Here is a 25,138-nt window from a genome sequence, read left to right on the forward strand (position 1 = left end):
AAATACAATTTTATAATTTTCCACCGTTCATAAAAAGGGATAATCTAAATGACAGCAGCAAGAAGCACCGATACTTCCTTGTCAGTATCGCCAGTCATATGGGTAAAAATGGCTGCTAATTTCTAATGCTTCTCTTCGATAGTGACAAATAAGCGCTGTTTCTCCTTTCGTTGATCACTCGCTGTCATGTTTTCCGAAGGTAAATTTGAACCGAAACGGATTTTTTTTAATTTTTAATCGTGGAACGCTTAAAGGGACTCCGTACATCTGTCTTACCGGCAAGTGCTTGACTTTACAGTTGCTGTGATTATATTTTGTGGTTTTAGCTTCAGCAGTGTGTTTGTGCTCGAGTTCCCTCTATAACAGCAGTCGTGTTTGTGGGCGAGCCGGGAAGGACATAAAACTGGGGAAATGTTTAACATTGGTTAGTACTGTCGGGTCAGGGTCTGCTGGAGGTGATAAAGAAGGGATCGAGGACACTATTCCTGTTTGTGTTTATTTGGTGATTCGGCGCAACTGGCGGTGTCGTGTTGGGTCAATGTTGCACACACTGAAGGAGCTAACTCATATTGGAACACCTACATGGATCCTTATGTATAGACCTTCAGAACAGACTGTATGATCATTCGATAGTACCTTTTTCCCCATGTCATTCTTAAAAGACAAAAAATGATTGGTTCCCCTGACCTGGTGGCTCTGACGAAAGATGACGATTATGGGGACACGTATGTAGATCCTTCTTTAATCCCGGAGGAGTTTTCTGTGCCTCTGTTCCCCCATGCTGGGAATGCCAATCCCTGGTCCAAGACTTCCTTTGCGAAATTCACCAAGGATTTCATCCTCATCTCCGAGTTTTCCGAGCAGGTCGGCCCGCAGCCGCTCATAACCATCCCAAATGACTCCAAGGTTTGTGGAACCTTTGATCTCAACTATTTCTCCCTCCGGATCATGTCTGTGGACTACCAAGCCTCGTTTGTGGGACACCCCCCGGGCTGTGGCTACCCAAAGCTCAACTTTGTGGAGGACTCGAAAGTCGTGCTCGGGGATTCGAAAGAAGGAGCCTTTGCCTACATCCATCACCTGACCCTGTATGACCTGGAAGCCCGCGGCTTCGTCAGGCCCTTCTGTATGGCCTACGTCTCGGCCGACGAGACCAAGATAATGCGGCAGTTCCTGGAGCTCTCGTCCGAGTTCTCCAAGGCTTCCGAGTGCTTGAAAACGGGAAACCGGAAGGCGTTCGCCAGCGAGCTGGAAAAGAAGCTGAAGGACCTGGAATACACCCGGACTGTTCTCCACAGGGAAACGGAGCTGCAGAAGAAGACCAACGGCTGCTACTCCACCCAAGCAATAGAGAAAGCGAACGAGCTAGCCAACGTCGAAAAATCCATCTATGAACACAAAGATCTTCTGAAGCAGATCTCCTCCTACCCGAACCGCAAAACTAAAGACCCTGAGTTTCTACCCTATGAGCTTGACAACCCGCCTGACTCCGCCGAAGCAGACCAGGACTCAGTTAGTAATGACCCGAATCGTGAAGAATTGGCCGAAGACTCGAGCTGTGCACGCAGAGCGTCTTACACCCCTCAGCTCATAAAAGCAAAGTCTGCTAAATGCTTTGACAAGCGCCTAAAAACTCTAGAGGAGCTCTGTGATTTGTACTTCTTCAATCAAACGATGGACCAGCTGACGCACATCGAGAAGATGTTCAGAGGAGACCTGTGCTACATCCACACCAGCCAGATCGAGCGAGCCCTGCTGAAGCAGCAGAAAATCACCGACTTCCTGTTTGAGGATTACAAAGAGTGGGAGGAAGAAGAAGAAGAAGGAGCTGAGAAGCAGCCGTATGAGGAGAAGCTTACTCTGGTCTGCAACATGCCTCCTTCCTCCCCTGTCTTTCCAGGCGAGCCAATGAGCCTAGAGTCCTACACCTCCTGCGTAGAGACCGTTCCTATTAAAATGGAACAGGACGTAAGTGAGGATGGATTGCACGACACCGAGCTGACAGAGTCCGGCCCCTGTGACATCACCCAGGACAATTTGGAAGAGTCCATGAATGCTGAAATGAAGGGAAGTGTGGGCAGTGGGGAAAGCATTGAAGTACTAGGGACTGAGAGGTCCTTCCCAGCTCAGGGACCCGTGATGAAATCCGAGAGTCTGGCAGTCCACCAAGGACAGAATCCAGAAGTGGACAGAAGGAAAGAGGCGAGCAGGAGGACTAATAGCGAGGACAGCATCGAAGTCTTAAGCACCACGGAATCCGTCATACCCGAAGATCTGAGAGCATCGTACGCCTGCGCCGTTCACGAAGAGGACCCCGGTGTGGAGGCCTGGGGCGGCGACTCTTACCAGCAGGGCTTCCCTGCTCCGAGGCAGCACTTGGACGTGCAGGAAGCCGGCCGTTACGAAAACATCCGGGTGGATTCCAGCTGCTGCCTGGGACAGGAGGGCCGGGTGTGCGAGGAGCCCTCGACCGAGCTCGCGCAGGAGTGCTGTGCCAACGGGGTGGTCAAAGAGGAGCCCCTGTCGTGCCGGCAAGGGGACCCAGCTCTGCAGGTGGATTTCTGCCTGGCGGAGGAGGGCGCTCCAGGGGGGCACCCCGCTTCCGAGCTGAACCCCAACTATCTCTCCGACGAGGTGTCCAGGATGAACCTGGATGACGCCTCGGACAGCACCAGCTTCATGAGTGCCTCCACCAGCTCCGACAGGGCGTCGTCCCCGTTCCTCCCTGGCAACCCCGTTACTGTGAAGCACAAGAAGAAGGCGGGGCAGAGCGCCCTGAGATTTATAAGACAATACCCGTTTGCCCAGCAGGCCATTTTCTGCCTGCTGAGCGGGAGGACTCTGGTGGTGCTGGGTGCTGACGAAGGAACCGTGCGCAAGCTGGTGAATGCCTTATCCATCTTTGTCCCCAATCTGGGCAAGTACGCCGAGGCTGTCAAACCCTGGGTAACATCCCCCTTCCAAATAACAGACCTGCAGAACTGGAAGCTTATTGGCCTGCACAGGTAAGCCCGGGAGACCTCTACATGCTTAGAAACAGTTGGCAAATAAGAGATAACAAATACAGAGTTCAATTTTGGTGGTGCAACCTTGTGTTTTTGAATAAGACAGTCATTATCTTCATGAAGATCTGAATTTGAATTGTGGGAGTTGAGGGCGGCAGCGTCACAGAACCGGGTGTATTAATACTGTCGTGTTTGACGACATTCTTTGGATGTTGGAACAAAAAAAGGATTCAGCTTTCTTGTTTTCCATAGGCCATTCTCTGCACACGCTTATCGTCAGGCCACGTTTGCATTTTTCGATATGAAATACATATAGATTTATATATACATGTATATACATATATACATTTTCGACGGTTTGCAGTTCCAGGACGTAATGGCAAAGGCTCCACATTCTGCCTGATTAGAGTGTGGATTCCTCCACAGCCAGCAACAGTGCCCTGCCAGTGTCTGTACTCCACTGCTTTTGAAACAACGCCTGGTGCTCATCATTAATTTATAATCACGTCTCTGCCCCTTTCTAGCTGCTGTGATTCTGGCTTACATCTCGGAGAGGGGTTTCCATTTTTATAATAAATAGGATTTCCTAGAGCAACTTTTGCATCGCGTAACGAATACTTAATGCAGTGTCACATTTGCCGAGGCCTTAAGTAAATAAGAAAAGCAATTTTCATGGAGTATTAGTATTAAAAAGAATGATACTGACGAGATCAAAGGAATTACAAGAATTATAATTAAAATAAGGACAAGTATATGTTAAAAATGTAACAGAAGATTACTTGATAATGTCCCTCACATGGTACATGAGTGAGTGAATGAGGACATGGTCTTATGATAAAATGGCTGACTTTGTCCAGTTTGGACAACGTGTGGACGTGCGTACTTCAAAAACCACCTTTCAGTGCAAGAGAAGCCTCCCTTCGTAGTGTCCTTACACCTCACAGGATTTTGTCTGACTTCCATTGAACGAGATCCATAAAGCTGAAAGTAGTTATGATTCGGTTGTCGGTCTCAAAGAGTTTCAGCATTTCTTGCTTACAGTCACACGATTAGATTTTTTATTTTTATTCATGCTGTATACCGAGCATGAAAAAACAACACCTCTTGTAATGTGTTGATCAACAGAGGTGCTGCAGTGAAAGTCATTGTTGGAAGCAGCACAGTCTGTTCTGCTGTGACGCATACTTTGCACCAGGTTGCAGATGCGTCTAGATTGCGTCCTATTGCTCTTATACAGTCTGCCCACTCTGAGTCCTAGGTGCTACACATCATCTCCACTCATCCCACATGCATCATTTAACAGGGCTCAACACTGGCATGTAGGGGATCCAACAGCTTATCTGCTGTGCTGTGATACTACAAGCAGGTCAGCAGAGCACGCATTGTCCTGCTGGAACGTTGACATATTTAGTCCACAGGCTAGACAGCGAGTCAGATCCCAGGACTTGATCACCATCAATCAGTAAAAGTGGAAATGTAGCGACTTGACACTCCTACCAGACCGTCATAGTTGGAGCTCCTCATTCATCTTGATAAGGTGTGAATACGAACACTGAGATGGTGTCATGATCATCAAGACTAATTAATGAAAATGACACCAAATACATTTAATCAATATACAAAATCCATCAAATTTATTTCTCTCTCTCTATATATAACCAGTGTAGTTTCCCTTGCATTTAGTGCCTTTCTATCAAGAATCCCATTATTTTTTTACAGAATTTCTGTAGTTCCAGTTATTTCTTTGTTCTTCCTACTGAATTGGAATCTCCACACGTCTCGGCTCACAGCGACGAGCCCTGTAACCCCACACAGAGAATGGGGACGTGGAGGCCGACTCCTCTTGCCCCCTCACCTTCGAGCATCTTGATTGCCAGCTCTTCCGTTCCTCAGTTTGTTTCACAGAGTGCAGACTTCCTCTAGAAGCCTGACCTGCGTTCCCACTGAGAATGGTGCCTGCAGAGAGCCATTGGCCGGGGGTGGTGCGCGAGATTGCTCTGGGAGAATCTGACATGTCTCAGAGCTGCATTCATAATTCGTAGGCTGCAATCTTAGGGCAGATGTCTCGTTTTCTAAGAGGAAAGGCCAAATTCAGTACTTTCAATAATCAGCTTTCTAATAGCTACGTCAGAGAGTTAACCTTTTGGATTCTTTTCGCCAGCAGGTTTCTATTTAAATCCTTAATCTTTTATTGAGGGATATGGGTTCTAAGCAGGATAAATACAGGATTTCTTTGCTCAGTGAAGCATGAGACAAGAGGAAGGTTAAAAGCTCGTTATGGGTTTGTGCATATATAATGTATGTGCTGAGCATCAAAAGAAACTTGTAAAAAAAGAACTTTGCAACAAATTCGTGGTCATTAGAGAAATTACATCTCGTCTTTGGTAGCAGGTGCACTGACAATTTCTTGAAAAGGCATCATTAGGTCATGAGATTCGTTTGTTAAGCTGATTAACATTTTCATCAACAGGGAGTCTTCTGTGAAAGTCATAGGCTAGTAACAAGTGTGGCCACTGTTCAAAGCCATGCAAGGTATATATCTGAAATGCAAGCTTTGACCAGGTTACAGATACCACCTTATTAATCAGTTTTGTTCCTATTTATTGCTTTTCCATAAGGCACTTTACAAAAACTGAGAAAGAACTGAAAAATTAAAAGAAGGCAAAAGGCTGCAAATTAATCTTGTGGGATGTTGTCCCATTCTGCTCATAAAGTGTGGACAGGCACATGCCAGGTCACTGGTCTCTGAGCCCGAGATACTCCATGTCATCCCAGCTCATCCACCACATGTTCAGTGGTGCCTGGGTCTGGCGAGTTGGCCACAGAGTAACCCGTCACTCTGTCATTGCAAGAACACTGTTGTTACGTGAGCAGCATGAAGAGGATGTTGTCATCCCACAGAAAGGGCAGCAGGCGAGGTCTAGGACTTGATCTGTTGATCAACATCATCCAGTGCGTCGGGGTGCCATCGATCTCTACAACTAAAGTTCTCCTGCCAGTCCTGCCCAGATGATCACGCTTGGACTTCCCTTGTCAATTAGTGTATCATTCTAGATGTCCGCCATACACCCACTACAGTCCCTCACCATACTTAGGCTCATCGCTAAAGATGACATCATCCGAGGTGTTGCTTCAACATGCCAGTAGCGTAAAATGCGTGATGCATTGGGGCATATTGGTTTCTTTCTGCATTTCTTTCTTGATTTTTCCCCAGGTTTCACATTCAGCAGGTTAAATCCCCTCATCACCTGTGCCCACTCCTCTCTCCATGTGGTGACTTTGTGTTCCTGCAACAAAGTCGCTCGAGTGTATCGCACTTAGTCATGAATCTTCAATTAATCAAAATGACGCCAAGCACTGTAAACTTTGTATTTTTCTACAAGCGTACATGTGTAGAGAATTGCGTTTCTTATGATACTTCGTTTATAATCTACTATTTCCATAGCAAACTCACACTTTGTAAGATTTGGTGGTAAGAACATGTCACAATTAAGTGATAAGGTTACTGAATAGCGTGACTCATTGCCAGGAAGGACTAAGGTAAGCTAACCTAGTCTTTTGCTTCCCTCTGATTTGTCAGGATGGCCTCCCCCACAGGTTCCAGCATGCTGTATTCCCTGAATCGCTATAGCCGCTACATCAGCATCCTGGACACTGATCACAAGACCCTGCGTTCCCCCGCGTACAGAGGCTCACTGGTCAGCAGGCTGGCCGACCACCGGACGCAGATTAAGCGAGGCAGCACCTACTTCATGCACGTTCAGAGCATGCTGACCCAGCTGAGCTCCAGGGCCTTCCTCTACACCTTCTGCCATCACCTGCACCTCCCCATCAGCCCCGAGGAAGGGCAGGAGTCCGTGGCCTCCCGCAGGGCCAGCTTCCTGCACCACATCCTGGGCTGCAAGGAGGAGGATGCAAGGATCGTGCACTTCCTGTCTGAGCTCATCAAACAGTTCTACCTGCAGGGGCCGAGAAAGGGCGCGTTTGCATTTAACTACGTCACCAGCTTTTTGTACAAAATCTAGTTGAATTGGTTGGCAGTTGTGCAGTTCCTGGTCCTTCTCTCCCCCCGCCACGCCGAGAGGGGAGAGGTGAAATGAATGTAAATGAATGATTGGGTTCTTGTTTCCCTCCTGCGTTTCTTGGGATGACCTGCTTCCTGCCATTGTCAGAGCTGACGTCTTTGGGTGGTTGCTGTAGCAGAAAATGGAGGTATTCGGCATTTTATGCATTTAAATAACGAATGCTGTTACAGTTGAAGTTCCCAATGCTATTTAATTCTTTTTTTTTTTTTTGCCATGTTGTCAAACTCTGAATCTGAATAATGTGTCCAAATATCAGCAGAACAGACTTTTGCTACTGCAGTTAACAGTACTATTTTAACATCTGCGAACTTTAGCAGCAATTAGTGACAATAAACATTTGGCCTACTCATATTAAGTATACAAGTGGTGATATTTCTTATTACATATTTTTTTATATTGAAAAAAACAACAGTATAGAAAGCATAACTTGTCATACGTGAGAGACTATTGGAGGGTCATCTATAGGAAGGAGAACTTGGATTGTGGTGCATACTGAACCCTTCCAAAGGAGACCTAAGCATTTCTACACGAAACAGAACCAGAGACATTTTGGTTCACTTTTAAAAAAGAGCCTTTTGGCTTTTCAAATCCTACCAACAATTAAAAATTGCAAACCTAATAACCTATGATGGGTTCTTTTCAAGTTGCTGTTTCCCTCCACCCATTGAATACCCAAGATTTCTTGGCTGGTGATTGTTGATTGGCAGGCAGGCCAAACTTTTAATTTAATCTGGATTTTATTCTGTTTTGAGTCATTGTGCTCTTTGGCTCTTTAGATGGCAAGTCGAGCAACGCAGTGTGTGGCCAGACGTGTCAGCAGTGCATGTTGAAATGTTGTTGTTTTTTTTCTTGTCTTAATGCAGGGGTTAGGAATGAATTCCGAAAATATAAGAACTTTCTTGGAAGAGATTTGCCCAGCCTGTTTCCTGAATTATCCTCTAGGACCCCGAGTTTCTGATTTATCCTTTCTGATTTAGACTACCAACCATTGAGCTTGTTTATTTCACACTCTCAGCTGTCCTGGAGGTGAAGCTCTGTTTTTTTTTTATCCAGTGACAAAGGAATCATTGCCAAAAAGCAGTCGTTATTTACTGTAGCTGTATTCTGCAGATCCTTCGCCCATCCTCAAGGTTTGGTCTGTGCTAATCGACCAACGCTGGCAAATACTGAAAGTCTCCTAAAAGCCTACAGCGGCAACCTGCTACAGACGCAAATGATGAACAATTAGTTGACGTTCCTCTGCAGCTCCCCGCTTGAATCTCTGATGATAATATATGTATGTTGTGTTGTTTTCTTATGTAGGTGGATAGGCACCGAGTGTCAAACTCCGATTAGGATAGGTTAGGTGGAATGTATCTCACCGTCTAGCCTAACTTGAGAAGCTCAGTCCTCTTAGAAGCAGTTATTTTAAGCAAGTGGCACACACTGCGCGTGCCTCTAGAATGGCAATCCTGTGTTGAACATGATGGACAAAGAGTTAAAAGATCAGCATGGCTGGGGTTTCATTTAGAAAAATATCTGGCATGCCTTACGTGTGCTTCTTTTCAATGCCAAAGGGGGTTAAATTAAGCGCTTCAATGTTACTGTAACTTTTTGTTGTCTTTTTATTTTTCCTTAACACTCATACTAGAATCGATCCAGTAGTGTGTGAAAATGGTCTAGCATGCACTGCAGAATAACTTCCTCCACTGAGGATGAAATTCAGGTTATATCATAATACATGACTAGGAGCACTACAAAAGCCATGATTGAATCTCCTTAATTTCTAAAGAGCATTGCGTGACTTATCATTAGATAAATGAGACTTTTATCTGACTATTGACAGTGATATAGAGTCAGTTATCATTATCTATGCAAAGCTTGTTTTTGTGCAAAACAAACCAGTATTATTGCTTTATTAAATTTAGCAACAATACTTTTGCTCCTCCTAGCCAAAAGGGATTCAACCTTATTAATACAGAGCGAACTGTTTTCTTTTAACAAAATATAGTCTCCATTTCATAGCAAAAGTCTCCATTTCATAGTATCTGTTCTAATAAGGACTAATGAGAATTATTTAAGACTCATCTCAAAATAATGTATCTGTCTGCTGCTATAATTTAAAATACAGCTGGAGAAATGTGAGAATTTTTCATATTTATTTTCGCCTTTTTGGGAAACATTTTTGTAATGAATGTGTCTACAATGTGCTCATTTTTGTAACTGGAAATAAGACTATAACTGGGAGGCTTTGGGGAGTTTGCCTTCTGAAGAGCTATGGCTGCTTTCAAAGGCTTTTCAGTTTTTCAAAACTAACCAGCATTAGTAATTTCGTTCTTGTGTCTGTTTTGACAGAAACCCCTTAGAAAGTGTTGTTTGCTAACTAAATGTTGGCAACAGAAGACACAGGAGGCAGATATTTTTATAATGTGTTAGTATTCTTTTTAAATTGTACATAATAGAATATTTTCAGTTTTGCAGAAGTATCCGCTGTAAAGCCATGTGTAACCAAAAATCGATTCTTGTTAAGTGAACATCCTGCATCAGATAATCAGGGAGTCCCAGAGCCTGATTACCTCAGCTAAGCCATAGTGTCCCAGTCAATTTCAGTTCTGAATTGAAAAAAGGAAAAAAGTGTTTTTGTCATTTTGGGGTTCCCAACGTGTTCTGGTTTTAAACTGTATTCTTCCATCGCGGTCTGCCTAGGGCTGAACACGTCCTTCTTGGTTAAGTAGCATCTTGAGAGAGAGAAAGCACAAAGAAAGATTTTTGCCAGGCTTAGACCCTGCACAGACACACACGGTCTGCACTACAGAATACTCAGCAATTGTGGAGAAACCAGTACAAAATGAGAAGCCTATTGGTTATGCATGGAAAAAATAAGTGCTGCGAAGATGCACCAACACTGCATGCTCCAATGTATTTGAGATATTTTTGAAACTGCCCTGTCATCTCCCCCATTGTGCCCCAGTAGTAACTTGAAATTGTTGTGGAACACATTCATTAAAGTAGGGCGTTTATATACCTCCGTCCATAGTTTGAAACATGCACAGGTACTTGGGTATGAGCATGGCTTTTCTTAATGCTGGTAGCTGTGTAGTATACCATAACATTGCTGTTGTATATGTGCACTCTTACAAATGTTTTATTTTACTAGACTTGTGTCTTCCCTGGCATGCAGGTAACTGTTGGTAATTGACAGATTTATTTTTTATTTCACTATATAAATGTAAGTCGTTAATGGTTTGGTTTGACCATTTGTTTTTTAATACTACATACATCTCATTATGTAAATCAGATAATTTAGTGCTCAACCTGGCCATCGGTCACGTCGGTACGAAGGTAACAATAAAACAAAACCATTTCTCTCTTCATCACAGAATGTATTAAGCGTGTTTGTGCGGAAAGTAGATGACTTTATAAGATGACCACCGTATTATAAATCTCGTTTCTAATAGTTTCAAAGTCAGAAAATCTTGATATAAACATTTGTACACCAGATGTTGTTCTTAGAAGGCAATCAAATAGAAAACCTTAGAGGCTCTAGTCAATGAAAATTGCTCCAAAAATACTTTTGAGTGTAACTGGCGCAAATCAGAAATTTAAAGGTGTTTTGTTAAGAGTTCTGCAGAGCTTGGCACTAGATACCCTGATCTACAAGCCATTATCTTGTCGGATATCCCGATATCTCCCTGTTGAGGTTGCTAATCCCAATCCTAGAGGATCACAAACCTGCTGGTTTTCATTCCAGCCCAGTTGAATTACTTAATTGAAGCCTTAATTGAACTAATATGTTGCTTCCTTGGAACATGTGTGAGTTATTTTTGTACTCAGGAGTTTGGAATTTCATGTTACTTATGAAATGCAATAGTAAAAATGCTAACTCCCACCATGTTTAAGACTTGAACGTAATTAAAACAGTTGTAGTTCATCCTGTTATTGAGTCACTGAGGGGATGGGTACCCGAGAGCCAGGCTGGACCACAGACCAGCAGAAGTGTGGATCTCAGGAGCAGCAGTACTGGGATCAACTGCCATGTATGAACATTTGAATTTCAAGTTTGAACTTCCTCCTTTCGCTGTGGGGAAGTCTTATTTTTACTTAGTTCCGTCTTGGAAGAAGGCACCTTCCTTACTGGGCTGTTGTTGCAGTCATGTACCCAAGAGGATTTGAAAGTGAGCAGTTTTTGTATTCACTGTAAAAGTATGGGCATGCTGCACACACAAAAATCACAATTAAGCTGAACTGCTCATTTAATAAATCAGTAATAAAAAGGATTAATCTATTAATTTCCTCCCATGCAAAACTTGCATTACATTTCATTAAAATGTTTAATTAATCTACAGAAAACAAGTTGTTTTGGATGTACTTATATTGAATATTGAGTAATAGGCACATCTTTTTTTTCCCCCAAAGCATATTGGTTACTGGTGTTACAGTATGTGCTAGTCTTTCAAAACGTGCCATAGAAACCTTCCTTCTTCAATAAACTGATATGATGAATTATACTTGTAATTATATTTGCCAAGTTACGTTTCTATTTAACTTATTTGCTTCACTGACGGAAACCGACGCCAAAAAGGGTGTTCTGAAGATTGCGAACACAACAGTCTGCTGTTGGTTCGTTTGTATGAAGGAACCATATGTGCATTTTTTCTTTAAACTGGAAATTCAGATGCCATGTACTTTTATTTCTCAGGCCTTAAACATTTTCCTCATGACACAAGCATTTATTTGTACAAAAACTGCCTAAGTTCCATGCAAAACTGGAAGAGTATTGTGCAGTTTGAATCTCAGAGCCTATAGTCTGTCCTCTACACTTAAGATTGTTTTTCCCCAAACTTGAATACTTCTCCTTTACACTGACTGTAAACAGATTTATTAAATTAGCTAATTCATTGAATCTAACAAAGCATTAATATTACACCTCTTCCTAATCTTCCATTGCTGGTAATGTAAAGCAACAAGAATTGCACTATAATTTGTACTGTTTAATTGCCTGCATGTAACCCATTCTTTGTACAGGTCAAATGATTTGATCTTTTTGTTTGAATAAACTGTGAAGCCATTCTCTACACTATCCTCTCTTATGTGTAATGAGTGACTACAAGGTAAACCATCTATGACCAACCTTTAGTTGGTTGAAAAAGCTTTTAATCATGCAAATGTTTGGCATAATTGTTTTATTTAAGTTTGCACACAAGTGTTTGATGGTTTAAAATGGTTTTTTGTTGCTTTTATTCATTTTATGTTTCGTTTGCTCGAAGTCATTCAACTGCGAAACACCCGACTACGAAAGCATTAATTTAATAAAAGGTTCAAATCTGTCTGGTTGTATTTGTGTGGTTTTTCATGTCCAGTCTTTTCACATTACCCTTCACTCAAAATGTGGAAATAAAGTAATTTCTTTAAAAACAGGAGTTTAAATAGTACTTAAGAAGCCTCATGTAAATCTGAAAAAACACAAAATGTTTAATCCAAAGCATGTTGGAAACATCTTTCGTCCTAGGGTTACCTTTCATCATGCTTCCCCCCAAATTACGACAATGTAATTAACATTTGAAGGCTAATTAAAATGACCTGAAAGCACCTGTACCTTAAATCATCACTGTGAATGAGAAAAGGAAAAGCACTGGTATAGGGTAGAGAACTTCGCTGCCAAACCATAACCCTTAATTTAAGGTTTCTCTAAGAAGACTGGTGCCACCAAATATATATTTTAGAATGACTGTATGATATAAAATTATTATATTATTTTATGCCAATGCTTAGGACGCATATAGTTCCACAGCCCTTCCCCCCCCGGCCGATCAGATCAGATCACAACCTTGTCCTGCTTATACCACTATACAAGCCTATTGTCCAGAGCCAACCTGCGACCATGAGGACTGTGATGAGATGGTCTCAGGGGGCTATGGAGGATCTACGTGGTGCTTTGGAGGCTCCCGACTGGGATGTGCTGTGCAAGCCACATGCAGACGACATAGACAACATGGTGGACTGCGTTACTGACTACATTAACTTTTGCGTAGACAGCACCATTCCCACCAAAGACGTACACTGCTTTCCCAACAACAAACCCTGGATCACCAGCGACCTGAAGGCTCTTTTGAATGACAAGGAAGAGGAGGACAGGGAAGAGGTTAAGCTTGTACAGAGGGAACTAAAGCAGAAGTTAAGAGAGAGCAAGGACGCCTACAGGAGGAAGGTAGAGGACAAGCTGCAAAGGAATAGGGTGAGGGACGTATGGAGCAGCAAGAGAGAGATCACTGGCTTCAAACAGGCTGGGGGTGTATCAGAGGGGAACCTGGAGATGGCCAATGAGCTGAACCAGTTTTTTAACAGGTTTGATTCAGAGCCCTCCGTGGCTCAACACCCATCCCCCCCACAGCCACACGCTCCCTAACCACAGCTGCGACTGCCCAACACCTCCTCCATCCTCCCACAATCATGGCCGCCTACAGCTACGACCCCCAACAGCTACTCATCCCCCCCATCCCCCGCAGCTGCCACTGTCCAACACCTCCCCCATTAACACCTGCAGCACTGACGGCGCTATGAGCACCATCCCCCAGGCCAGGCTGACCAGGTGAAGAGGGAATTGAGGAGACTTCACCAGGGTAAGGCCACAGGACCAGATGACGTCTGTCCCAGAGTTTTGAGGGCTTGTGCTGATCAGCTGAGTGGAGTGCTCCAGCAACTGTTCAACCCGAGCCTACGCTTGGAGACAGTCCCTGTGCTCTGGAAGACATCATGCCTTGCCCCGGTACCAAAGGGCACAAAAAACTTATATTCATACTTATATTGTGCAATACAGCTTTTTGTGAACTGTTCTGGTTTGTTCTTTGTATGTTCTGGACGGTGGGTAACTCTTCTTAGAGCACTTCTCACTGTACTGATTGTATGTATTGTATTATTATTACTGTATCATTCGTTACGCTGTTTTGTGTTGACTGTGTTAAGCTGCTGTTGCACTACAATTTCCCTCCCGGGATCAAGAAAGTATCTATCTAAAAATGTACATGCCTTCCCTGATAAGGTATATTGCACATACAAAAAAAAAAAACCTTACCTTTTGTCATTTTGACAAGTATTTTTACCATTGACCACTGAAGAAAACAAGACGACCACATGAACAGACATTCTGGCCCAGGCTCTCCGAGAGGAACAGGAAAGAATCCCATATGACAGCATTTGTAAACCGGTCCAAAGCAAGAGTCACAGAGATACAGGCTGCATTGCTTTCAATAGTGGCCACGCCCGCTGCTAGCCTACAGCCTTCATTACATCAGTTAACATGTGAGCAGGGGGTCCATTGTGAACTTATGTAAGGTATATAAATGGTAGGATGGCACTGTGACATAGTAGCTACCACTGCTACACAGTGCTGAGGGCCTGGGTTCAGTGCTGGACGTGGGGAATACGTGCATGGAGTTTGCATGTTCTGCCCCAGTGTGCTTGAGTTGCCTCAGGTGCACAAGACACTGGAAGGTTAATTGGTTTCTGGAAAACAATCAGCCCTGCCTGTGAGTGTGTGCCATACGATGAATTGGCATCCCACCCAGGGTGTACTCTGCCTTTTGCCTGTTGCTTGCAAAGAGGGCATAGGCTCCCCAGCGATCCAGAATTAGACTCGCGGTCAGAGAATGCATAGAGGGAAATGAAAGTCAGCGATCCCTCTACAAAAACAGCCGATCGTGAATAAGTTTGTTTTTATGCTAAGGTTACTTCAATTCAAATCAAACAGCACTGCTGGCTTTTAAAGATTTCCTTTCCCATTTTGTTTTGGGATTTTTAAGACCGCTCACGACAAGATCAAAACATTTTAAAAAATGCAAATAACTTAATTTTAATGCCCTTCTGCAAATTAAGATCATAACAAGGTGTGTATTAGTAATAGACAGAAATAGAAAGTAAATGTACAATTGACAAACACCTCATAACCCACAAAAAGTAATTTCATTTATACTGTATAATTACTTCTAAAGTGCTGCTTACTTCTAAAGTGCAAAAGGCACTTAATATATACAGTAATTACAAAATTCAACATTCATGAAATAGTGAATGATTTACCTTTTGTAAACTAAATGGGTACTGTACTGCATAGTCCAGATTTCTCATCTTTGCAATGAAAATAAAGATGATGGCTTCCTGGAATTTACAAAGCAAAACTAGTGGCTTTGATAGAAAGGCCACTCATGAAATATTTAATGAGTGCAATCCCCATTCCTGTTCCTCTGAAAATAAAACCGAGATGTAAATGATGTGCCTTTTTAATGGTATATGATTTGAAACAGCTCTATCACATTCAATTTTCTTAAACAGTCTTCTTAAAGCAAGCAAAAGGAATTGCTTGCTATTGTGAGAACTTAAAATATGACAAATTGCTAATAATACAAACTGTACAGTTCTGTACATCCATCAGAAACTATTGTGCTGTACAAAAGAGGTTTCCTGCAATTCACAATATGGACAATTTTTTGCAACTTAAAAAAAAATGTAGCTTCCTAATATTTAAAAAAAAAGGCTAAAGAAGCTTTGAAACCTTTTAAGAAAACGAAAGTTTCAAGAGGTCGTAAATGATTACAGTGCTTTGATAGAAACACTGTACAGGCCTTGAATAAACAGTTGAATAAATAATGAATGGTAGTCAAGTACAGTTGTCTTTTCTGAACCATGTAGATTAGTAGTCTTCAGTTATGGGCTAGTGCATGTAGATTTTTTAGCTTGCTTTAAACTGCATTTCCAGAGCTGGGAGATGTGGAACTGGTCTAAATCTGTCCATAAAATAGCTCAATAAGTGGAGTTAAAGCCTATAGCTACACCAGTTCTTCATGACTGGAATTGAAGTCCACTAGTGCAGATCTTCAGACAATACGTAACCTGTGGCCAAGGCCATGTTCAAGCAGCACCCTTCAACCTCCTCATCAGCGTCTGAAACCGGCTCGATACAGCCAGATGAGGAAGATCCTAGAAAAAGATACCAACATGTTTAAATGGGATATTGCAAATTGCCAAACTTACTACTTTTCAACATTTACAGGTTAAGCCAGCAAATTTAACCTTTATCCTGCATTTTCCACTAAACTAGCGTTTTAATGTCAAAATGTGGGAGACTTTCCAAACGCTAGAGTGGAAATCAACAGATTCATTTCTATCCACCCCAGCTTGAACGAGTCAATGATCATTCATCTGCAGTCTTCGAAGAGCTCTGATCTTAACTATGATCACGCACTCTACTACTGACTAATCTCCAGGTATTACCTCCTCCTACACCCCCAGGAAAACAGGAACCCCTGAGACATGCATGCAGTTCTCCTGGAGGCAACCAAAGCACTTCCAGTGTTCGAAAAAGTACTGTCAATGTGTTGGATTTTACTTAAAAGAATACTTTGAGGTGTCAATGTTACCCTTGTACTCAATTATATCAAATATGATGCAATGTTCATTTGTTTCCATTTCACCAAGGGCCTGAATAAAATCTAGGCAGGGGCACAGCCTTTATCCAAAATGTAGTGAAAAAGGCCATAACTAATCCATCTGCAAACTGTTCCAAATACAGGAAACCTCACCATGTGTACTCAACTAATGTACCACAACAAGATCAACTTAAAAGGAAAAAATAGATTCCTTACAGATCTTTGAAGCTTTGAGCCAAGGTAGAACTGCCAGCGAAACCGCCGCCTGGAACATTTTTAAAAAAAAGCACATATACAAATGTCAAAAAATTAAACATGAACTGTATGAAAAGGCTGATAAATTCAAGTCTAAAATTGCACTTGCAGAATTATTCCGATAAGCACACGACATATGGGCTGGAGAGTGGAGATTGAAAAACAACTGGAAAAACTATGCACATGTTTGCATTACCAAAAAGAAAATTGGCGATTTTAGAGGATATGGCTTTTTTAGAAGACATTTTAGTCAAAATAATTTGCTACACGTTAGACAGGGAAAAAAAAATATCTTACTCATTCCACTGATACAAGAAACTGTCGACAAGTCGTTGGCTCACTTGCACCACAGAGGAGCAGCTGCACGACAGGCAGAAGAAGATGAAATCGCTGATGAACTCGTAGTCTGTGTCACTGCACTTTCTGGGGAAAAAAGGGAAAGTGGAGTCTCAATTGTACAGGGCCAGCAGAAAAGAGTTTCTCCATTATCCCAAGAGGGTTGTGGGAAAACAGGACTTAAACAGGAGACACAGGGGACAGCCAAGCCACACTGGATGGGACACCAGTCCACTTTTAGGACACATTCATATGAAGTACTGTACGTGGCTGGCACCTAAACAGTGGGAGGAGACAGGATGCCAGCAGTGCATGCAGAATTCCCCGGATGGCACTACCAAGTCGTACTCCTCAGGCGATTTAATGTACCAGTAACAAAGGAAAAAACATCGGAAAAATGAATCGCTTGCACACCCCCTAAAGGACTGAAGTAACTAGCAATTTAAAAATAGACAATCTATTATGCCTCTCATAATGGCAGCAATACCTGAAAAGCAGCAGATTATCCTTGTAAAGATCCTCAAGGAGGCTATCAACAAATACAACCAGGGCATCGGGGCTTACACTGAGACTTCGGAAGAGGAATTTCAGCGCCCAGATATTTTGCTGAAATCAATGTAAAGAAAAAAAATCAGTCCACTTCATATGATTGTTTACTACCAATCATGTCTATCTCTTGAACTAGAAATAGTAACAGAAATTAGAATGCTTTACTGGCACAATCTGCAAGATTTTTTGCAGAACACTTGACACAAACAAGAAAATTACGGCTGGGGTATCCAAATCCACATTGAACAAACTCCAGTATGTCTAAAATTCGGCAGCTAGAATCCTGACCAGGTCTAGCGCAAGTGCTCACATTACTCCTGTCCTGGAGTCCTTGCACTGGCTTTCTGTCAAGTGCCGTGTCGACTTCAAAATCCTCATGCTCACCTATAAGGCTCTGCATGGCTTGGCACCTCAGTACATGTCTGATCTATTATCGCCCTACTCCCCACCTGGCAACCTTTGCTCCTCTAATTCTGGTCTCCTAACTGTCCCCCAAGCCCATCTACATTCTATGGGTAACAGGGCCTTCTCCTGTTATGCCCCCAAGCTCTGGAACTGTCTCCCCAAGGAATCAGAGAGTCACCTTCTCTAAACTCCTTCAAATCCAGGACTCAAAACCTTCTTTAGAAGAGCCTTTACTTAACTGGTTCTTTACTCCTCTGCTCCTACTGTACTTAGTACCACCATCTACTGTTTCCTCTGTGTATTCGCATCGTGTTTATCTTGTGTGTTTTTTATTGTTCTTGTTGCTGTTGTCATTCTATAAAGCACTTTGAGAAGCCACCTTTAAAGGCGCTATATAAAATAAATCATTATTATAACTTCATTTTAAGTTAAAGTGAAATACAGCGATTTCTATACCTTAAAAGCCATCACAATAACGAGGACAGAAATCCTCTGGGGAACAGTCAGTCTATAGGCCAGGGATTGAGTAACCAGCATCAGGAGAGTCTGGTCTGGGAATTGCTATAGGGTGAAAAATAAAATTAAAAATAATGCATCTTATTTACCATCCTGAATAATCTGTGAAAAAAACATTACATGCAAGCTATATTTTTAAAATTCACAAATGAAGTGGATGAAGCATCAGAAAAAACAGGGTTTTCCTGCAACTCGTAATGCAGAAGGGAAGAAACTGGGTGCAATGACTTCAAACATGCTTTACAAAAGCACTGAAAATAAATCTTGTGCAGCCAAGTACTAATGAGTGCTTGAAACAAAAACACTCCTTTGATTAAAGATGAGTCACCTTGTAAAAATGTCTTGGAATGCTGATGCTTTGATTTGCTTTAAGATCCTCAATAAGACCACTGGCAATTTCTCTTGTTTTCTGTGAAAAGAAAGAGCAGGTAAAACCAGAATTAAATTGGACATCATGTGCTGGAAAAATAAGATGCAGAATTACTCAGCTCTTAATAACACGTCTTCGTATGCCCACATTCCACAAGCAATCTTACAGCCAAAACCTGACCATACTCGAAATAAACAGGCATTTAATTCTTCCCCTTTATTTTAAAAGGGAACTGCAATGTTATTTTCTATTTCGGGGTTAGAAAGAATTAACATTGATAAGTGCATTTCCTATCACAATAAAAATCAAATTCACACAGTAACCTGTAAAACCTCCAATTTACATCACAATATTGACTAAATATCCATGTATGCGCAGTGCCATGTTCTGGGATTCAGAATGAGGCAACAAACCTTCCAGCGATGTGTGGCAGCCCTATTACATTGTAAACAAACAGGCTTGTGACTACATCTCTTTTAATCCAATAGAAATATTGCCTTCGATTTCCAATTAACGAACATTGTTAACTCTGCACGCAGATCACGTTGGAAACTTTCTGCAGTGAAATCTGCCACACAGTCTTTACATCACACTACATTAGTCTTTACAGTGACTAGCGTGATGTGACTAGTGAGCGGGAAGGGCGCATCATGTCACAATTCGTGGGAACTCTCGCTCTCACCCGTGGTGAGACCGGGGGTTTGTGACAACTTGGTGACTTCTGGTACTTTCACAAAGTTCACGATTTTGTGGTTAAATCGTAATTTTTTTCTATACCTATATAATAAATTCTATATGAATTTATTTTGTGTCTGAAATTTTAATAACCAGTCTGAGAAATCGGAACCACAGTTCCCCTTTGAATTAATGAGCTAATCATTTTTAGTGCAGGCTTCATTAAGATAGGAAAGGAGCGTTCTCTTAAGGTAGCTATTCCTTAAGGTAGTCACCAGACATTGCAAATGGGGAGAAAAATCAAGTTATTATACGTTATTAATAAAATCATATTGAAGGAAAATACTTAAGCACCATGACAAAGGGTCACAATATTTTAGGAGATGAGAAATGAGAACTCAACTCATTATAGGAGACACATGTTAAGTTCACGGACAGTCAGCTAGGACAATAACTGAAGATCTCTACCTGCTGAAATCCTTCATCGGGTTCTTGCAATGACACACAGGTGAAAAGGCCACCTTCTGCCAACTCCTCAGAGCTGCACGCTGCCTGGATGAGATCCGCCCAGCTTGCAGGCTAATACAAATGCATCAATGCTTCACATTATTCTTACCACATACAAAAGCAAAACGGGAAGAAGGCTTTTCTGGTACAGACACAAGCAACTTGTTGAAATACTTTCAGCAATTGCTGCTGTAAAAGCAGCACCTCAACATTAGGATGTGGCTTTTGGAGCCTTTTGTCCAGAATAATACATTTTTATATGCATAGCATGAATGTGGGTGAGAAACATTAACAGTTCTTACATGACTGAACACTGCCGAGTTGTAGTTCATTATTCTAATGCCAGTCTTGATAAGATCACACTTCTTCAGAGGCTTGGCACCTAAAGCAAAAAAGAAAAATTGAACATTATAAAAAAAAATCATACTGCACATACGGAGTTAAACAAACCGAAGGGTTTATTAACTCCGTTCTTTTCCTCAAAGGGTGCAAATTGCCTCGAGTAACCTTTGACTAATTCCCACTTCGCCGAGGCACACGGCTCCAGCACTTGTCCACTGCGCAGGATTTTCAGGTACACGCCGAACTGCATGGGACTCAGCCGACAGGCAATGCAGCAAAACGCAGCCGAGTTGAAGAAAAAACTGTCGCTTGCCAACATGAACTCCCCAGCCTTGCACAAGAAGAGCGGCAAGTAATCCCTCATGCTTTGTAAACTACAAAAAAACAAAAAACAAAATCCTTTTAAAAATTCGAAAAAGGGGGCCCAAGCTACTAACTAGACCACTGTACATATACTACTGGACCAGAGTTTTATTTAAAAGTTAAGACAAGTCTGACAATGTCTCGTGAAGAAGCTGTAACCAGCTGATTCATTGACACTTCAGTCCAAATGTCAACACTAGACTGAACTAAACTGTTCTCCTCCCTGCACCTAGGCAAGCAGTACCGCACTATTAAAGCACAGACCACTTGACTCAAGAACAGCTTTTACCGTACCACAGTACACATCCTCAACAGCTGCAATACACATCTACACTATGTACTTTTTGCATGGTCTACCATGTTCTTTTTCCACCCACTACTACATATTTATTGTTCCTGGTTGTTATTATTCATTATGTTTGCAATGCATCTACATGGTGTGATGTTGTCTGTTGTACTGTGCATGTCCTCAGAGATCAGTGTGAATAAGGATTCCATTGATCTCCAGTAGAAATAGCAGAGGAGTTTTATTGACATGGGTACATTTGCAGGTACTAGATTTAGTACCAAACTAGAACTCACCCACCAGAAATCTGGCCCCAGAGTACAATAATTCAGCAGGTTTTGCAGGTCTCCTTATAGCATGACCAGCACAACATATCTAGAAGAGGGTTAAATTAGTGCATCTCAGGCTTAAGCTTAGTTTAAATAAAACCTGCTGCACTATTACCCTTAAAAGATCAGACCTGGAGAACCCCACACTAAATGCGCAGCTTTTTCCAGGTCATGCCAGTGGCTTGGAATAAAAGGAGGATTTATACCAGTGATGCACAACTTCAGTCCTGGAGGACTGCAGGAATTGCAGATATGGGATGAAAATCTGCACTTACTTATTGACATAATTGACCGAGGACTAGATTTTGCACCTGTGGTTTATATACATTAGACCAAGGACTACCAGCCCTGGTCTGGAGAGTTTTTGCAGGGCTGTCCAGGTACAAAGACACCTGTTGCAGTTATGAATTAGTCCTTGCATATTACATTCAGTCAACCATTTCTAAAGGAAGCAGAGATCGTTTACTACAACTCACCCCTCAGACACCAAAAGTTTCATAACTGAACAGATTACTTCCTTGATTCATCAGTCTTACCCATTTTTCGAAATGAAGTGGACTGGGGCTCCCTGGGACAAGGGTCAGAGACCCCTGAATTAAAATGCTGAAGTGGTCCAGTACCCCTCCCCACAGTCCAAAGATACACAAGAAGGTTAAATGCCTTCTGGGAAAAGTGCCCTGGCGTGAGTGTGTGTTTGCACCTGTGTGCCCTGGCATGGACTGGCTTCCCATCCTGTCTTGTGCCCATTGCAAGCTCAGACAGGCTCCAACTCCCTCACAACCCTAAATTTGATTAAATGTTCGGAAAAGAGAAGCTTGTCCGTGGTCTCATTGTGTGCCAGCAGGTTTCATTAATGGCATGATCAGACAAATTCTACCAGCCTTAAAAGATCTGAAAGTCGGGCAATCAGTATCCGTTGATGGCAAGGCGAAAGAAATGTCATCCTAAGAATTTAAAACCGGAAAGTCTACACTTGTACTTACCAAGCCTTCTCAGTGCTTTTCACAACCTTGAGGTATCGAGCCAGCTCCCTGTACCTGAGAAGAAAAAATGAAAAATGTTCACAGTAGCTTCCTACACAGCAGAGCTTGCAAGAAACTAGGTCTCCAGGAACATCACATTTTAAGTGTCTTGCAGTTCTCGTCTTGGCTAAGAACTAAACTGGACTTTTTTGTAGTAAAAAGAAGAATGTGCCAACCATGTTTTAAAGAACTGGCAGTGCCTTACTTCTGTTGCTCCTTGAGTTTCGCCACCCTGGTCTTCACCACCTGTATGGGCTCAAACAGGGTCTCTTTCCTTCCCTTCACAATTCGCTCTCCAGAGATGTTCTGTCCTCTCAGGACAGCCGACAGTAAAGCATCGTCCCAGGGGATGACGTTGACGCTGGAACACAAATCCGGGCAAACCTCTCAAGGCTGGTAGACTTTCTCCGATCACACCGTTAACAAAACGTGCGAGAACATGATCAGACCACCGAGAAGTGTTCATTCATCCATTTTCTACTAGAATGTCATCCAATTCAGGATCGCAGGGGAGCCAGAACCTATCCTGGCAATGGGCACAAGGAGGGGTACATCCTGGATGGGATGCCAGTCCTTCACACACACACACACACACACCAGTGAGAATCTTCCCAGAAACCAATTAACCAATTAAGAACATACAAACTCCACACAGACAGCACCAAAGGTCTGGAAATGAACCCTGGACCCTGGTGCTGTGAGGCAGCAATGCTGTCCACTGTGACACAGTGCCTCACCAGACAAGTTTTACAAAGCCGTTTATAACATTTCAAAGTGATCACAATATTATAGCATTGATCTTTGACTAAGGTAAAGCTTACCTATTATAAAACGATGTGCAATTAGCTGGCAGAACAAGTGACTGAACGAACGTTTTTAGCTTCTTTGAAAACGAGGGACTGAAATCAGAGGTAACCAGTAAAGTCTGAAGTATATTGGTAATCCTGCAACAAACAAAAGTTTTATCACAGCAATGAAAAAAAAATAATCAGATTTTACTTATTCGTAAGTGCTCAAATGAATTTCCAAGTGAGAAATTCCACGGTAAAACAGCCAGTCAGCATGCTCTGCATCTAGAACCTGTGCGATTTTCCAAAGAGTGTTATTTCACCACATACAAACCGACACCTTTCCACTGCAGATACAGTACATGATCAGCATGGACTGTCAGAAAGCAGTCTGCTCAGATGGCTATGTTTAGTACTTGGTGATAAATAGCCGTCAAAACCAACTTTGAAATACATACGTTTTCACTCAATGGATTCATTATGAGACAATCGCCCTACAATATAAAAAGCTTCCCTATGCAGTGTGATTCAGGGTTGATGACCACAACCAAACTTAAGGTTAGCATACGTTCTAATAAGGCACATGTAGAGGTTAAAGCCACACTGAAAAGCAGAAAGATCAATATTTTTTGTTCTACTTTTCAGTGTGGAATTAAACTCTCCTTGTTCATTGCAGCCTGTGTACCGATATTAACAGGATTTAGATGTGACTGAGGAGATATAACTACTACCACTTCTTTGAGTAGTTATATTTAATAGAACTTCAACTGTACAATAAACAGGACTTACCTTAACAGCAATAAAGGGATGGCTTCAGAAGCACGTGCTCTATAATCTGTATCGCTTGATAAACAAAGGCTGTACAAAAACATTAAGTCATTTAAATGAATGTTCTTAGGAATATGCATAAACTATTAGATTTACTATTTGTGGTATTTTCTGTGGGAAATTATCACATTGACTTGAAAAACAATATACACAAATATTCAATACCACTAGGTAGGGAAACCAACCAGAAAATGTGGAAGATCACATCATGCTACAGTATGTTAGAAAACAGATCAAGACAGCGTTACTGCAAAAGCAAGAAATACCTTCAGAGGTTTACCATTTCCCTTCACGGACCTTGCACATTGTGGTCAAAAATGAATTCATGATGTACAACATACCTAGATGGTTGCTTGTGTGCTACAATATATTTGGCTGCTCCCAGCAACATTACTGCAGATTTTCTTGCTTTTTCTCTCTCTGCTTTATCCAAGAACAGGAATACAATCTTATACACTTCGGAATAGCTGAGGAGATATTAAAATAAAACGGGGGGAAAAAAGACAATGATCAAACTTTCCGAGGATCAGTGGAAGAACGTATGCAGATTTCAACAAAGCTCTACAAGTTCTCCAGTTGTGGAAGTTTTGTTGGAAAAAAAAAAGAACTTTAATCAGTTCTAAAATTTAAGCAAAACAAAAAGGAAGCAGCTGGAGCTTCAGTGGAAAGCAAGGAGCAACTCATTTATAAGTATTCCAGTCATGCCCAAAAATACATTTAACCCTTAAATGGACCAGTTTTGTGCAGGAATAGATATAATGGAAAAGAAACCTTTTTCTGAGACTACAGACGGAGAGGTTTAGCAAATACTGGCACACCTGCATTGAATTTAAGACCCTTCCGAGACCCAATTTTATCCTGTGAAAGAAGATCTTTGTGTGGACCATAAGGTGTTTGTTGTGTTTTTACTGAACATATTTACATATATAACCTCCCTTCTATGCTGACATAATGTAAATAATTATGTAAGAGGTGAAAGCAGAAAATTATTTTGTAACACCTGTTAACCCTTTCATCGTTAAATAAAAAGAACAAGTGTGGAGAAAGGCAAAAGAATCTGGGAATGGCAAGGGAGACGT

The 25,138-nt window shown here is 42.0% G+C and overlaps 2 protein-coding genes across 5 annotated transcripts in view; one reads left to right on the plus strand and one right to left on the minus strand.

Annotated features, from left to right (window-relative positions):
* Positions 1-84: 84 nt before the first annotated feature.
* smcr8a (Smith-Magenis syndrome chromosome region, candidate 8a) lies at positions 85-12,396 on the plus strand. The gene is made up of 2 exons (XM_088613372.1): positions 85-3,005; positions 6,586-12,396. Exons 1-2 carry the CDS (start codon positions 670-672, stop codon positions 7,028-7,030), a joined length of 2,781 nt encoding a protein of 926 aa, XP_088469498.1. The 5' UTR covers positions 85-669; the 3' UTR covers positions 7,031-12,396.
* LOC148645036 (uncharacterized) overlaps positions 9,489-25,138 on the minus strand; it is a 20,924-nt gene continuing 5,274 nt past the window's right edge. For 3 of the 4 annotated variants that reach the window (XM_088613375.1, XM_088613376.1, XM_088613377.1), the window contains exons 7-20: positions 24,401-24,526; positions 24,021-24,089; positions 23,265-23,387; positions 22,649-22,804; positions 22,405-22,458; positions 20,609-20,817; positions 20,404-20,483; positions 20,063-20,173; positions 18,878-18,958; positions 18,490-18,594; positions 17,567-17,685; positions 17,041-17,166; positions 16,705-16,753; positions 14,893-16,039 (exon numbers count right to left, since the gene is read on the minus strand). In XM_088613375.1, coding sequence (XP_088469501.1) covers positions 15,971-16,039; positions 16,705-16,753; positions 17,041-17,166; positions 17,567-17,685; positions 18,490-18,594; positions 18,878-18,958; positions 20,063-20,173; positions 20,404-20,483; positions 20,609-20,817; positions 22,405-22,458; positions 22,649-22,804; positions 23,265-23,387; positions 24,021-24,089; positions 24,401-24,526 — 1,477 coding nt within the window. In that variant the 3' untranslated portion in view covers positions 14,893-15,970. Of the gene's footprint in view, positions 9,808-14,892; positions 16,040-16,704; positions 16,754-17,040; positions 17,167-17,566; positions 17,686-18,489; positions 18,595-18,877; positions 18,959-20,062; positions 20,174-20,403; positions 20,484-20,608; positions 20,818-22,404; positions 22,459-22,648; positions 22,805-23,264; positions 23,388-24,020; positions 24,090-24,400; positions 24,527-25,138 lie in introns of those variants that run through there. The other variant, XM_088613378.1, reaches the window with a different exon arrangement.

The sequence above is a fragment of the Lepisosteus platostomus genome, chromosome 19, assembly GCF_059453375.1.
Source record: "Lepisosteus platostomus isolate fLepPlt1 chromosome 19, fLepPlt1.hap1, whole genome shotgun sequence".
NCBI lineage: Eukaryota > Metazoa > Chordata > Actinopteri > Semionotiformes > Lepisosteidae > Lepisosteus > Lepisosteus platostomus.